This window comes from Globicephala melas, chromosome 4, assembly GCF_963455315.2.
Source record: "Globicephala melas chromosome 4, mGloMel1.2, whole genome shotgun sequence".
Lineage (NCBI taxonomy): Eukaryota > Metazoa > Chordata > Mammalia > Artiodactyla > Delphinidae > Globicephala > Globicephala melas.
Genome location: NC_083317.1, coordinates 108,602,417 through 108,619,357, shown reverse-complemented (window position 1 = coordinate 108,619,357; position 16,941 = coordinate 108,602,417). Strand labels below are relative to the sequence as shown.

General features: G+C 39.6%; 1 protein-coding gene across 2 annotated transcripts in view; it reads right to left on the bottom strand.

The window, feature by feature from the left end:
• The window catches only part of PLCH1 (phospholipase C eta 1), a 240,388-nt gene that overhangs the window by 99,548 nt on the left and 123,899 nt on the right, over window positions 1-16,941 (bottom strand). The window contains exons 3-5 of one of the 2 annotated variants that reach the window (XM_060298491.1): window positions 10,642-10,788; window positions 8,388-8,630; window positions 25-155 (exon numbers count right to left, since the gene is read on the bottom strand). In XM_060298491.1, the coding sequence (XP_060154474.1) occupies window positions 25-155; window positions 8,388-8,630; window positions 10,642-10,788 (521 nt within the window). Of the gene's footprint in view, window positions 1-24; window positions 156-8,387; window positions 8,631-10,641; window positions 10,789-16,941 lie in introns of those variants that run through there. The other variant, XM_070045495.1, reaches the window with a different exon arrangement.

Below are 16,941 nucleotides of genomic sequence, written 5' to 3'. Positions count from 1 at the left end.
ACCAATCCAATTGTGAAAATATACCTGAAACATTTGTCTGACTTTTCTTCGGGGCAGATTGACATTTAGTTTGTGCATCAATTGGTGTATCTCTTCAATGTTCAATAAGCCATCACCATTCTTATCAGCTTCCTCAAAGGTCTGCTTCACCCACTTGCAGAAAGGTCAAGAAAAACACTTGCATTTTCATCAAAATAAAAATGCTTTCACAGAATACTCACAAGGACATTTATCATTCACACCAAACTTGAGAAGAAATTCTTTTGAGGAGGACCTGCAATCCACAGGCTCTTAGTGAGCTACTAACAGTGACAACAAAAGGAACTGGGGGAAGGAGAGCACATATAGGTGATTCCCTTCACTGGGAAATGAGAGTCAAACCATATTACTCTGGGAGCTTCTTTAAGATTTTATCCAAACTGTTAAAGCATCTCTATGATGTGATGAGACCCCATGTATACCAAATTTAGGCCTTATCTTCTCCATCTATGACCTTTCATCCAGCATTTTTTTTTTTACCTTCACAATATCCCTACACAACATGATCTTTTCAATTCCCTTTTCTCAGTCCCCCTCTTACAGTTAGAAGCTTAGACCATCTCATTCAATCTCCTCATTGTTCAGATGAGGATATAAAACTAGAAGAGAGGGAGAAATTTGGTAAGAATTAGTAAGAGAACCAGGTCTCAACCCCAGGTCTCCTTCAACTTGGTCTAGCACTGTTTTCTCCTGCACAGAAGGCCTGTCTCTACACTGCTCCTTTTCCTATGACTAACTTTGACAATTCTTACCTAATATCCTCAACTTCTAAATCAAGGGCATTAATAGGAACTGCAAGCCTGATATGATAGAGGTTGCTTCAAAGCTCAGGTATGATACTAGGTGCTTGAGGATATGAGTTTAGATACAAAGGATTTACATCATGTGAACTGAGATTTTAAAAGGCCCCGCCTCTCACTGCCGTGGCCTCTCCCGTTGCGGAGCACAGGCTCCGGACGCGCAGGCTCAGCGGCCATGGCTCACGGGCCCAGCCGCCCCGCGGCACGCGGGATCCTCCCGGACCGGGGCACGAACCCGCGTCCCCTGCATCGGCAGGCAGACTCTCAACCACTGCGCCACCAGGGAAGCCCGCAGAGGGCTTTTTTAAAATGTATGATTCACAGTTGTTAGGGGGTAGATAACAGAAGGTAGGAATGGTATGTACATTTAGAAAACCAAATTGAGCTTCAAAATTCAAAGGGTAATGAAGAGGAAAATAATGAAGATGATGGGAGAAAAACAGAATCAAAGTAAGGGAAAGACTTAGGTTTAAATCTAAGAAATGGGAGAGTGGGAGTAGGTCAAAGGAAGGTGTCAAAGAATAACGTTTGCTTATCAAACAGGTGACATCAAACTGAAAATTTTTCATTTAAGACGAAATATTAACTAACCTCCCAGTAGTAACTCAGAACACTTATACTTCTTAGGTGATTCAAACTACGATTATAGGAGATTATACCTTAGAAAGTAAAAACTGGAAAATTAGTCTTATTTCTCCTAAAGTTAAATAGAAGTGATTTTTCAATCGTAAATATCTGTTTCACATTTTGTTCCCTTTATAACATTTGAATATAACCAGCCCAGTTCTTTCAAATTCAATTGTTCCTCATAGAGTTCAGGAAGGACCTCATTATATATGATACCTGGGAATTAAAGGGTGACCCAGGACCAGGGGAAAAATAACTGAAGAATCAAAGGAGTGAAATATTTGGGCCAATTACTAGTAAGTACCTGAATCTCATTTTTTTCTGTTTTCTGGGAATACAGCACCCATTGCATGAGCTCTATTTCTTTTGACTGTGAACACTGCTCTGTGCCCCACAAAATATTTGGCCAGAGTTCAAAGAAATGAAAAAATGAGTCCAAGGATGGCAGCATTTTCATCCTTTTATTTTATACTTCTTTATCAAAGCATCTCAAAGACTTCTCCAGAGAAGAAGCAGATACAAGCAGACACTAAGCAGGAATATTCTGCAGAAACAAACCCTTTTGGGTGAGCCTGTGTCTGCAAGGCCTTCAGTGTCAACACACAAGCTGGCCTTGACAATTGGTTTAGGGGATCTGGGATTGGTAAGACAGAAACAGAGGCTGACTCAGACCAAGAAATATACACTACTTCTGATTCCATGCTGACCTGGCCCTGTGACAGTGGGTCACTTACATTACCTCTTGGGGCTTCCATTTCTTCCTGTATAATGTCAGTGAGCACAACTAGATGACCCTGAAGCCCCTTCCAACTGTAAGATTCTATGAAAGGAAATACCATTCTCTCTCAGTAACAGTACACATGGTATAAGATATAATTGCAGGTAAAAGTATTCTGATACCTCAAAGTTGTTGTTCATAATTGAGACATGAGTGCCCAAGAAAACCCTGAATTAATGATTCATAGCCAATACATGATAAATTTAAGAAAAGAAATAGTATTTCTGCAAAGAAAAACTAGGAGAGTAAAAACTGAATGAAAAGTTACGGCCTAGTATTGTCTAATCAAAAAACTTTAGAAGAGGGCTTCCCTGGTGGCGCAGTGGTTGAGAGTCTGCCTGCCGATGCAGGGGACGCAGGTTCGTGCCCTGGTCCGGGAAGATCCCACATGCCGTGGAGCAGCTGGGCCCGTGAGCCATGGCCGCTGAGCCTGCGCGTCCGGAGCCTGTGCTCCGCAATGGGAGAGGCCACAGCAGTGAGAGGCCCGTGTACTGCAAAAAAAAAAAAGAAAAAAAACCAAAACACTTTAGGAGAATGTAAAGCATTGAACGGTATTATTTAGTGCAGGGGTGGGCAAATTTTTTCTGAAGAGGGCCTGATAATAAATATTTTAGGTTTTGCAGGCCATTTGGTCTCAATTGCAACTACTCTACTATGCCATTGTTACACAGAAACTACCATAGACAATACATAAATTAATTGGCTAAAATTTCATGTCACAAAACTTTATAATTCTTTCGATTTTTTCAACCATTGAAAACCCATTGTTAGCTTAGGAGCCCATATAAAAATGTGGTGGGTCAGATTTACCTATAGGCTGCAGTTTTCAGGACCCCTGATTTATATGGAAGGTGTAAGGCTTCAGTTTACAACACCCATAAAGTCTTCTACAGGTAATAATTTCCCAAGTGGCATTAAGAGGTAAGGTGGGGACACCAAGGAGGAGAATGATCTGATGGAGGAATATGCCAGCATCATCATCTTTGCATGCTGGGACCATCGAGTTTTCAGACATCAATCGATCTGAACAGGAAAAGCAAAAGATTTGCCAATCCTTATCTCTCTTTAGCAATAACAACAGCAGCTACTGTTTATAAAATGCTTAATATGAGCTGGACAGTGTTCAAAGTACTTTGTGTATAATCAACTCATTTGATGGTCACACAATGACATAGGGCAGACACCATCATTATCGTCATCACCATGTTACAGATAAAGACTCTGAAGTAAAAGAGTTTAAGTAAGTCCCCCAAAGTTACATAGTACACGGCAGAGCTGGGGCTGGACCCAGACAGGGCAGCACTGTCTTGCTCCTTAACCACAATACTGTATTGCTTCTGATAGACCCGAGTACTTCATCTACCTCCATTCAACATAGCTACACTGCAGAAATAACTTGAATTTCACTTTACACTGGATGGATTTTTTTCACACAACTATTTAAGATTCATTATTCTCATTATTCATTCACAGTTGAAATTTTCAGGCCCAATTGAAATGTAATGATAATGAACATATCAGCTCTGTTCTCCTCAATTAATGTTATTAAATTTACATCCAATCAAGGATGTCATTTTGATATTAAGACATTATCTAAACCCCTATCCAATTCTGACAAATCTGTATGAGAATGGTTCTCTGACTCAATGTAACATTCCCTATTTTTGACATCAGCTTCCTCTTCATTATTCATTAATTTCCTATTTCCTTTTCTTTCCTCACTGACATAAACATCAACTCTTCAATATTTCTTGTAAAATTGTTCCCCTGTGTGGTTCTGGGGTACACTTGGTTTCCAGATAGCATATTTTCAGAATATGAAATTCCTCAACTGTCAATCTGATTAATTCAAATATGAAAACTTTCTACTGCCAGTAAACATGGACAAACAAATCATGTTAAAAAAACTATTCACCTAAGCTGGTAAAAATTCAAACTACAGTATTGTAACTTTAGGACATTAAATGTAATCCCCAAGGTAACCACAAAGAAAACAGCTATAGAATTTATATAAATGGGATTTAACTATTTTAATACAAAAAAAAGAAGACATAATGCAAGAAATAAGAGACAAAGAAAGCTATAAGGCATAAAGAAAACAAATAGCACAATAACAGATATTAATCCTTAACAATAATTATTTTAATGTAAATGAATTAAACTCCCCAATCAAAAGACAGATTGACAGAATAGATAAAAACTCATGACCTTACTATATGCTGTCTACAAGAGACTCACTCGAGATCCAAAAACACAAACAGGTTGAAAATGAAAGGATGGAAAAAGATATTCGATGCAAATCATAACAAAAAGAGAGCTGGGGTGGCTATATTAACATCAAACAATAGACTTTAAATCAAAAAAGGCTGTAAGAGACAAAGAAGGATATTATGTATTAATAGAAGTCTCAGTACAGCAGGAAGATATAACAGTTATAGACATTTATGCATCTAATGACAGATCATCAAAATATATAAGGCAAAAATAGTGAAAATTGAAGAGAGAAATAATTCTACAATAATACTTGGAGACTTCAGTACCTCACTAACAAAAGTGGATAGAACAACTAGACAGAACTAAGGAAATAAAGAATTTAAACAACACAATAAACCAACTAGATCTAACAGACATATACAGACACTCTACCCAAAAATAACAGCATATACAGTCTTCTCAAGTGCACATGGTACATTTTCAGAATAGACCACATTTGAGGGCAGCAATTAAGTCTCAATAGATTTAAAAAGATAGATAGCAGAAAGAAGGAAATAAGAAAGATGAGAACAGATATGAAGTAGAAAAACAACTGAGAAAAATCAATGAAACCAAAAGTAGTTTTATCAAAAAGATCAGTAAAATTGACAAAACTTTTGTTAGATGGACGAAGAGAAAAAAAGACTCAAAGTACTAAAATCAGAAGTGAAAGTGGGGACATTATTACTGATTCTACAGAAACATAAAGGACTATAAGATACTACTATAAAAAATTATACACCAAAAAATTGAATAACCTAGATGAAATGGACAAATTCCTAGAAATATAAAACGTACCAAGACTATATCACAAATAGAAAATATGAATAGATCTATAACTAATAAGAAGATTGAATCAGTAATCAAAAATCTCTCAACAAAGAAAATCCCTGGACTTGATGGTTTCACTGGTGAATTCTATCAAATATTTAAAGAACAAATACCAAAATCCTCAAATTTTTCCAAAAACAATTAAAGTGGAGGGAACACTTCCTAACTCATTCTATGAGGTCACCAAAGGCAGACAAAGACACTACAAGATAACTACAGACCATTATCTCTTATTTACACTGATGCAAAAATCCTCAACAGGGGCTTCCCTGGTGGTGCAGCGGTTGAGAATCTGCCTACTAATGCAGGGGACATGGGTTCGAGCCCTGGTCTGGGAGGATCCCACATGCCGTGGAGCAACTAGGCCCGTGAGCCACAAGCACTGAGGCTGCGCGTCTGGAGCCTGTGCTCCGCAACAAGAGAGGCCGTGATAGTGAGAGGCCCGTGCACCGTGATGAAGAGTGGCCCCCGCTTGCCACAGCTAGAGGAAGGCCTCACAAAGAAACGAAGACCCAACACAGCAAAAATAAATAAAAATTAATTAATATATATTTAGCCTGAAATTTTTAAAAAAAAAAAGAAAAATCCTCAACAATATATAGTTGATCCTTGAACACCAGGGGTTTGAATTGTGTGGGTCCACTTATATGGGAAATTTTTTTCATTAAATAAGTACTACAGTACTACACAATCTGCAGCTGGTTGAATCCACAGATGCAGAACCTCAGATACAGAGGGCCAACTATAAAGTTATACTCAGATTTTCAACTGCTCAGGAGGTCTGCACCCCAACTCCTGCATTATTCAAGGGTCAGCTGTACTAGCAATACAATTCAGCAGCATATTAAAAGGATTATACACCATGACCAAGTGAGATTTAGTCCTGGAATACAAGGATGGTTCAACATATAAGAATTGATCAAAGTAATATGCTGCATCAACATAATGAAGAGAAAAACCACAATCATCTCAATTGATACAGAAAAAGCATCTGACAAAATTCAACACCCTTTCACGATAAAAACACTCAACAAAATAGAAATAGAAGAAAACTACCTCAATATAATAAAAGCAATATATGAAAAAACCACAGCAAATATTATATTCAATAGTTAGAGACTGAAAGCTTTTCCTCTAAGATCAGGAACAAGACAAGGATGCCTGCCTTCACCACTTCTTCTCAGCATAGTACTAGAAGTTCTAGCCAGAGCAACTAGGCAAGAAAAAGAAATAAAAGGCATCCAAATCTGAAAGGAAGAAGTATAATTATCTGTTTGCAGATGATATGATCTTACACATAGAAAACCTTAAAGACTTGCAGAAGAGTAGAGCAATACCACACTTCTCACTAATTTCTTTTACTTTGAAAAAGTTATTTTTCATAAAAATACATTAACATGTAATAGTTTATTATAATTTTTAGTGAGATATTTTTGAAATTCTCACATTTAATGTCTTATATGACAAATATCAATAGATTGAACCCACATAAAAACTCTTTGGGGTCTTCAGTTTTTAAAAATGCAAAAAGGGTCCTGAGATCAAAGTCCAATTATGTTAATTTCTCTTGTCAGAGGTTGGTTTAGGAATGGGCCTGTAATAGCATTTCTGGCCACTGATGAGAGGTAGTCTTTTGTGGAGCTCCTGGGAAGTTTTTCTTTGCTCTTAAAAAAAAATGGGGGGACCTTTATGAGAAGAAACTTTGTTCCCTCTGGGCAGGACTTCTCTGTGTTTAGAGCTGCTGCACTTCTCTTTGACCAAAGGGTAGCCAGCTAAAGGACCAAGCCAACATGCTGAGAATGGCAGAGCCTAGGTCTCTAATGACATTACCTACGTCTCTAATGAGCCACTGAATTAACTAACCCTGAAACCGCTCTATCTCAGATCTCTTGTTCATGAGAAAATGAATATTCTTTATTGTTTGAGGCACTGTTAGTATGGTTCTGTGGCTTGCACCAGAAAGAATTCTCAATGATTCAGTATTTGTTTTTTATCAAATGTAAAGGAGTTAGGAACCAAACTAGCAGGAAAAAGCACAGAAAGTTAATTCCTATGTTTATGTTTTGTTCATTTATGAATCCCAGTTGCATTTATCTGCATGCTGTGAATACTGATGAAAACATCATGGCTCATCAGCTTAGACCTTTACACTGTCAACATCCTTTCAGGGGCTGAATATTTCCAGTCTGCTCCAACAATGTCCTTGGTGAGGGATTATAGCTAAAGCAGCACAAATTTACCACCACTCTGGGAAAAACTTAGGGTGCACATTCCAATGACACCCAAGGAAGGAACTGGTACTATTTCCTACGTGGAGAGGGGGAACATGTATTCTTAAGACCATTCAAAATGTGAGGAAGGGAACCAAAGCAGTCAACGAACCTAACACTCTCACTTTACAGATAAGGAAACTGAGCTCGGAAAGGCCATACATGTCACAGATTGTGAAAGTAAGTCCAGTCCCCTCAGAAGAAGTCTGCACCTCAGTTCACGCAAGCTTAAGTTTCTACGTGTTCTATGCATTCATTTACTTGGGGTGGGAGTGAGGAGGGGACAGAAAGATACTAAGGGTAAAGAAAAAAACAGCAATGGGGGGCTTCCCTGGTGGCACAGTGGTTAAGAATACGCCTGCCAATGCAGGGGACACGGGTTTGAGCCCTGGTCCAGGGAGATCCCACATGCCGCGGAGCAAATGAGCCCATGCGTCACAACTACTGAGCCTGTGCTCTAGAGCCTGTGAGCCACAGCTACTGAAGCCCACACACCTAGAGTCCGTGCTCTGCAACAAGAGAAGCCACCGCAATGAGAAGCCCATACACCACAACGAAGAGTAGGCCCCACTCGCTGCAACTAGAGAAAGCCCACACGCAGCAACAAAGACACAACACAACCAAAAATAAATAAATAAAAATTAAATTAAATTTAAAAAACAGCAAGGAAAGTGGATTTAAGCCTCAAAATTATGGGGGAAAAAATATAGTCTAATACACACACACACACACACACATTCACACACACACTCACACACAGTTTAGAATTAAAGTTCTAGGGAGGATATTGGTCGTGGGTCCTCTGCCTTTTGGCAAGGGAATCTTCATCACTGATGCCGGCCATCAGGTACTTGAGGCCTGTGATCCAGGTGCGGGCCTCCTCAGGGTTGGAGGTGATGAGGTCCAGGGACTCCATGTGGTTGCCATGGTAGATGGTGAAGCAGCAGCTGGGATCAAAGTTCCCCTCAGCCTGTCTGTGGAATATTTCAGACTGCCGACCCTCGGTGACTTTGTAAATGGAGTCAATAAGTACTGTGAGGAAAGAGATACACAGTTATGTGGCAGGTGAAGATATGTAGGGAAAGCAAAATCATCTTAAAATTTAAAAATAAAATTCATTGTCTGTGACTTGTGATATTAAGCCCGAATGTGAAATACAAGCTCTGTCATTTCCTGCTAGTAACCTTCTCCATGTACCACTTTACTCTCCTGGACAGCCAGACAACACCCTCCTGGGTGTTGCGTCAGGGTATTGAAATTTATGATAGGAAGACAGATATGCCCAGCAGGACAAGAAGGTTGGTAGAAAAGGGGGCTACGAATATGTCAAATGTATAGTTTATACGTTTATGCCAGGAAAACATACAAAGACCTAGAGCCAACTTTGACGTTTTACAATATGCATAAAACAGCCATTAAAAATTGAAGGGAAAAAAAAATTTGGTGGTAACCAAATAGCATAGCTAAATGTGATTGGGATTTATAGAGAGAAAGCTATGAGGGTAAAGGCAGAGCGGGGCTTAGAGAGGCGGAGGGGAAAACACAGTGGCAGCCCAGGGAAAGAGACATAAAGATACAGAAACATGAGGCCCGCTCCACAGATGTTAAACAGGCCATTTACACTGGACTGAAAAGCTCAAGAGGGAGAGTAATGGGAGATAAAGCTGGAAAGAGATAAATCGAGCTGGAGGCTAGATTATGAGGAGCTGAAGTAACAGACCAGAGATTAGTATTATTTAGGTAGTGGAGCAATGCTGCCAGTGTGTGTCACAGAAGCACTTGCAGAGGGGATTACTTTAGACTAAGACAGTATTTTTTGTTTTTTTGCTTGCTTGTTTGGGGGCATGAATCAGAAGGGTTGCAATCTTACTGATTGCCCATATACACCGTCCACGCCTCTGCTCTGCCTTAATGGCACGTTCCCAATTTGTCTTTCTAACTCGTTCTCCACATGACTCACAGGGAAATGAGCCTATGCCCAGCCCCCGGGGAAGTTCTAGTGGGTCCAAGCCAGTGGGGTGGCCCCACTTCTATGTCCTATGATTGCTTTAGGTTTGGGAACATAACCCAGTTCTAACCAAGGAGACATGGGCACCCTGCTTTGAGAGAAGGGTGTGGAAAGGGGTTCTTCGCTCTTGAAAAGGAAGCACTGAAGAGAAGGTCCCTTTCTGCATCTTCACCATCCTATCAGTTGTGAAGCCAGGTTGCTGCTGCCTCGATTACAATGTCAACACGCAAGGGACAGAGCCAAGGGCACTCAGGGAAAACAGAACTAGAGACTCAATGTCCCATGCCTGAGGCCGGCCAATCTGAGTTTCTTGTTATGTGAGAGAATACATTTGTGTATCACGAAAGCCTAATTAGTCGAGGTTGTCTATGAGCTAAAGAGGAAAGCATCTTATCTGACAGGGGCAGAAGAAACTAGCAAAATGGAGCTTGGTTAGGAGACTTTGCAATAGGCCACCGGAAAGGTGAAGAGACCCTAGACGAAGGAGACCCCTGTGAAAACAGGAGGGAGGGAGCAGATGAGAGAGACACTACAGGGGACTCAGCAAGGACTGGGTGCTGAGTGTAGAAGGTGTGGGAGAGAGGCTTTACAGAGGAGACAGATCAACGCTATTTTACTTGATATCACTGAAACAATTTTGTTAATTCATTCATCAGTTAACTGTGCTCAGAATATGTCAAAACACTTTAAATCCTACTGGATTTATGATGTCCTTTACTTTTCATAGGAAAATAAAAGACGTCAAGTTATAAAACCTCATATCCCAACTACAAAAATATGTCTCCAACACAGGGGAAATATTACCGTTTACAGCACTCGTGGATAAGAAAACTTTTTATGGATTTAAATTCCTCCAAAGAATTAACAAAAGTAAAAATGGTCATCACTTATTCTGTCTCTTCACATTCTCTAACAACTGACCCTAAAACTTGCAGAAATATGAAAAGTCTACAGATCTGAAGCTTCAGAGCCCACCCAATAGAAGCCATGTGTTACTCTGTCAAGCCGAACAGAGAATTCAAAAGTTAGTCTTACTTTTTGCCTTCTCGCTCTTCCTAGAGGGTCTCCATCGGAGGCGGGTCCTGTGCTCATCCAGGTAAAAGAGCCGGACGAGCCCTTTGGTCCCACGCTTCAGTTTGATCATCTGTGTCCCGGACTGCATGACACTCATGCATCTTTCAACTGCAAACAAGATTAGAGTACATTCAGCTCTCACACAATGCAGGTGAGTCCTGGTGTTCAGAAACCTTACTGTCAAATAAAACTTCTGATCACACCCTAAAGGCTCAAGACCCAGAAGACAAATTCAGAAGAGGTAATCTGAAGAGACAGGTGTTAAAGCATTGATTCGTCAGGCTTAAACCAGTAAAAAGCCTTACTGATAGAAAGAAAATGCTACTTCTAGATAAACAATGCATTACTGTTGAACAAAGCGTCTTTTGCTCTAGCTGGCAACATGCCTTTTGGTATAAGATCGATGATAATTTGGTGCTTGAATTTATGTTCATAAAGCAAGTTCTCAGGCTTCATGTTAAAACTTGTGAATTTTTATATAGCCAGCAGTAAAAACATCTTATGATAATGCTTCAAAATGCAATTAGCAAAAACACGACTGGCAAAATGTTTTACCAATTGTTGAAGTTGTATATGGGTTCACATTATAATTTTGGGTATGCTTGAAAACAGCTAAATAAATGTTTTAAAATGTGATGAGGGGCTTCCCTGGTGGCGCAGTGGTTGAGAGTCCGCCTGCCAATGCAGGGGACACAGGTTTGTGGCCCGGTCTGGGAAGATCCCACATGCCGTGGAGCGGCTGGGCCCGCGAGCCATGGCCACTGAGCCTGCGCGTCCGGAGCCTGTGCTCCGCAACGGGAGAGGCCACAACAGTGAGAGGCCTGCGTACCGCAAAAAAAAAAAAAAAAAAAAAAAAAAGTGATGAGGAAAAAAATCAAGTTTTCACAATTAAACATAAAATATTTGTTAATGAATTTAGTTGCTAGGATTTTCTAAGTAGAGAAATAACTTGGTGATTGAACTCAGATAAAATCCAAATCACTTATTATCCAAGTTAATGCTATCATTTAAATTCTCCTCTTTGAGATGAACCTTGATGGAAGTGAGCATCTGTATCTGTTGGTGTTGTCTGTTTCCCTTTCTTTGTTAATTGCACCCACTTTTCCTTTGGAAATACTTCTTTCCCATTCCATGTGCCTTTGGTGGCCCGTCAATCACCCCAAGCAAGAAATGGCCACCTGAGTTAAGCTGAGAGCAAATCTGACTCCCTTTCAAGGAACATGCACCCTGAGTAAAGCACTGAATGAAAACAGAACTGAGTCATTTCAAAGTACAAGATTTAAGAGACACTCCTGGTTGGCCATCCCAAGATGTTACAGTTGTCACAGTTACTCTTCCTGAAGCTGGCAAATGATTCCATTTTCCCCTTGGTTCTCCAAGTTATACAATACTCTTCCAAACGCCCTTTTCTCATTGCATCAGCCAGAAACAGCTTCTGTTTCACCGACTAATATACATAGGACAGATGCAACCATTAAAGCACTAGGAACAACTGGCTCTGAGTACCTACCTGATCAAGCAGCCTACCATTAGATAAAAGAAACGCAGTAAGTCAACTCCAACAATGTTAGCCTTCGGCTTCTTTGGCTAATTTGTTTTTACTAGGAAAAAACCTGATCCCAAAGCTTAACATTGTATGCACAGAGTACTCAAGGTAACTTCAACATAACCAACTTCCACTATTTCCTCCATGCAGAGTCTTTCCTTCTCCCAAAGAAATCAAGGAAGAACTGCACAAAATCAAGCATGGTTTTGGGATTTGATTCTGCAAGATAGGTGAAGTGTAGGTTGCTCTTACCCATTTCATATGACATACCAAATATACAAGTAATAAAATACTGCTTAAGAAAAAAAACACGCAAACTTAAAATGTTTACTTTGAAGACCAGAACAAAATCTGAGATTTGGTTTCGTGCACATTAGTAAATTTACCTACCACTGAGCACCATTCATTTAGGTAATGAGAGCCACAGATTTGAATTCTTGACAGTCACCCTGACCATCTCACACCAGTAATTAGAGGGAGAACAGAAGACAGCCAGTGTATCAAGATTAAATCATCAAGTCTAACCACACAAGCCAAAACTCCCAGAAAATTCTATTAGAACTTCTTTGGCCACTGACCTTAGGTCACATCAGTAAGCAGATATTCACAGTCACCCCCTGCACCATGCACAGGGCTATATAATGAGGTGAAGCAGAGAACAAGGAGACTTTGACTTAAAGAGGTTAACTTTCAAGAGCATGAAACCTTTAAAAAGACAACTTATAAATGGTAGTTTAGAGCTATGATTCAGAACAGTGTTTGGATCTAGACAGCCTGGGATAGAACTCCATATCTGCCACTTATTAGCTGTAGGAGGTTAGGCACATTATTTAATCCCTCTGTGCCTCTATGTCTTTGTGTATAAAATGGCAATAATGTTACCCCTTGAAATGTTGTTGAAGACTGAATGAGTTAATTCATGTAAAGTACTGAAAATGGTGCCTGGAACAATATAAACACTATAAATGGTAGCTATTATTACAGTTTTATTACCGATATTTTAAAAAATAAATGCCAAGACAAAAATACATGAGAGTCCATAGTAAAAAGAGAATACAGTGTGCTGGGATGGGGTTGAGTGTAGTAATAAAACAGTGTCAATGGAGGCTTGGGGACAGGAAAGAGCAGGGGTATGATCAGAGGATAGGAAAAGATGGTCCTCTGTCTACAGTGACCTAAAAGGGGATTAACAGGATATTTGATTCTTTGGGCCAGATAAGACTAGGTGTCGGGGGTTAGGAATGCTGGCCTAAGATTGAAATCCAACAGCAATAAGAGAGAGACTCACTCGATATTTCTGAGCAAAGGAGTAGTGGGATAAAAAAACATAATTCAGGAAGATGTCTGTTTGGGAAGAAAGAATAAAATGAACTGTTTATACCAGAACAGAAAATTGAATTAACTGTACTATCAGAGATCTAAAGCAAAGACTACAGACCTATGGAAAGGACCCTCTATATATCTGGCATGGTGCCCTCTACTTTATTCACACTGCCCCTTCCTTCCCTTTACTTTTCACAGTCACATTTCTTTTCCCTGAAATGGAACTGCTATGGCTACAATATTCTCAGCATTTTAACAGGAAAAGCACAGCGATATAAAAGTTTAATCACTTACTTGAGCTAATAAATACCGCCTATCACTTAGCATCGTCCAAAGAAACCCAAACATTTTAGAAAGTGGAATCCAACCCCTTAGAGAGGGAGTGTGTTTGAATAATATATTAAATATTCGCTAGCTTCACATTTATCCCACCAACTCATCCATGGGCTAAAACTCCAGCATTATCCGTTGCCATGAACAAGTACATATGGTCAAAATATACTTGGCAGAGCTAGGGTATGAATCAATGTCCTGCTTAAAGTGTTTATGTAGTCGCTTTATGCTTTCTCCATGATGTTCCCTATCACACAAAAAAAGCCACATAGTCAGTCACCTTGAAAAAAATCAAGTCTAGTGAAGTCTTGAAAGTCATCTAAACCCATTTCTCCCTTCCTCAAACGAGACAGTCCATTGGAGCTGTACAGCTAACCAGAGAAGGAGAACGCTCCTTCTTTCTAACTCATTCCCACTGGGTAATAATCACCCATGTTAGAGACAAAATATTCTTCCAGTGTCAGCTAAACTACTTAAGGGTCAGCATAATCTCTTCATGTTCTACCTTCAGTTGAGATAGGTAACAGTACCCACTATAAAAGTCATTCACCAGCCAAGCCAGATCAGTAGATTCCGTAAAATAGGGTGAGAAACAAGGAGACAAAGGCAAAATTCCAGGGGCAGGAAAACAAAGGAAGAGTGCCAGAGGCTTAGGATGATGTAACCTCATCACACACATTTCCACTGCTGCAAGGTATCTGGGGAAAGTCTGCAAATGCAGGTTACAGATTCAGGCAGCTACAAACTATGTCTCTGATATCACATTCTCCCTGTGGTAGCCTTAATATTTTTAGAAAAGAAGTTTATTTGGATACAATGCAGCAATGTTCAAGAATATTAAGGGAGAAACGCCCATGAGCCCATTACGTAACACACATACTGTTTTTGTCTATTGTGCTCCAGGCTTCAATATGAATACATAACTGACATATTTGTTGCAATCATGATATTTCAGCCATTTGGCACCCTGCTTTTTTTTCATTTGTATTGTAAACAGCTTTCCATGTTTTTACAGACTCTTAATAATTATTATTTTAATCGCTGCATAACAGAATAGCATAAATATTTAAAGAGCAGAACAGATGAGTAGAGGACTACATTTCTAACTTTACTACATAATTAGAGTTTTAAAACTCTCAGTCTCATCTGTAAAATAAAAGGCATAACAAAGTGGTCTATAAGGTCCTTTAGAATTCATCTCTTTAAAGGGATTAAATCAATCATTTCTGCCACAGTTAGTTTAAAATAAGTAAATTTCCTTAGGGTTTATCATTTCACTAATTCCCTCAAGCAGAAAATGCTGTTAAAAAATACATTTCCTATTTGAAGCATTGTAGTAGAAAGTATCATTTGGGGGGAGAGATGCCTAACATTGCCACTAAGTCTATATGGCATCCAAGTGGGTTCAAGTCTTTAAGCCAAGGTCGAATCAGAGAAAATCACATTCTGTTAGGAATGCCATACATGCCACCTGATGACAGCTTTGAGATATAACTTACATACATTAAAATTCAAATGTTTTAAATGTACAGTTCCATGGCTTCGGCAATTTAGAGTTGTGTGATGATCTAATTTTATTTTACTTTTTTTTTTTTTTAACTTTTTTGGGGTGCGTTGGGCCTTTGTTGCTGCACGTGGGCTTTCTCTGGTTGTGGTGCGCAGGCTTCTCATTGTGGTAGCTTCTATTGTTGCTGAGCATGGGCTGTAGGCGTGCAGGCTTCAGTAGTTGCAACACATGGGCTTAGTAGCACGTGGTGCCCTAGAACACATGGGCTTCAGTAGTTGCGGCATGTGTGCTCAGTAGTTGTGCCTCGTGGCTTTAGAGCACAGGCTCAGTAGTCGTGACGCACGGGCTTAGTTGCTCCACAGCATGTGGGATCTTCCTGGACCAGGGATCGAACTCATGTCCCCTGAATTGGCAAGCAGATTCTTAACCACTGTGCCACCAGGGAAGTCCCTGATGATCTAATTTTAGAAAATTTCCATCACCCCAAGAAGAAACCTCATGCCCATTTGCAGTCACTTCCCATTTTCACTCACAGTCCTAGACAACCACCAACCTACTTTCTGTCTCTACAGATGGGTCTTTTGCAGATATTTCATATAAATGAAAATCATACAATATGCAGCCTTTTATGTCTGGCTTCTTTCACTCAGCATAATGTTTCTGAAGTTCCTATGATGACTGTGTTCATTTGCTTTGTCTTCTCTTTCGCCTTCTTCCCTGACATCACACGAAACTCTTCCACTGTCACTTAGGGTAAAAATGATGCAGAATGGGAGACTGGCTGAATAAAATAATATAAACATAACACAAGGCAGTACTATGCAACTATAAAAAATAATAAGATCTCTATGAACTGATACAGGGTTTCCAGGAGATAATACTAAGTGAAAAAGGCAAAGCGTTAAGTAAGCATATATACATTTATAGTATGCTACTTCTTGTGTAATAAAAAAGGATGGGAATTTTTTAATATACAAATATTGTTTATCATTACAAAAAGAAATATAAGAAGGATAGCCCAGAAAACAGTGAAGCTGGTTACCTATAAGGGTGGGAGAGAATTGAGTGAAGAGGGTAAGGAAGGGACTGATACCGCTCGTAGGATCCTACATGTTCAAAGTTAAAATTGAATCAGTGAGAATGAGAGGAGTGGAAACAAACACAAAAAGTAAACAAATTCATACACACATAGACACGAGTATTCGTGTATGTATTTGTATGCTTGTGTGTACATATACACAAGCATACAGATCTTCTATTTCCTAGATCTGTTCTCTAAAAGGCCAAGAAGCAAAATCCCCTCCAATAGTAATGAGCACACCTGGTGCCCTGCTCATTCTCTGCTCTAAAGGTCACCTTGAGACAGTTTCTCACATACAGCCTCATCCATGCCTGTGCTGAGACCATACAAAAATATCACTTGCACTCTCTTGTAAACACATCTATTCTGGGACACTGACCAACAAAAACTGTGCAGAGCGGGCAAAAAAAAAAAAGTCCAGATCCTCTGCAAGAGAATCTTTTCAGCCAAAAGGTACATGAAAAATGTGAA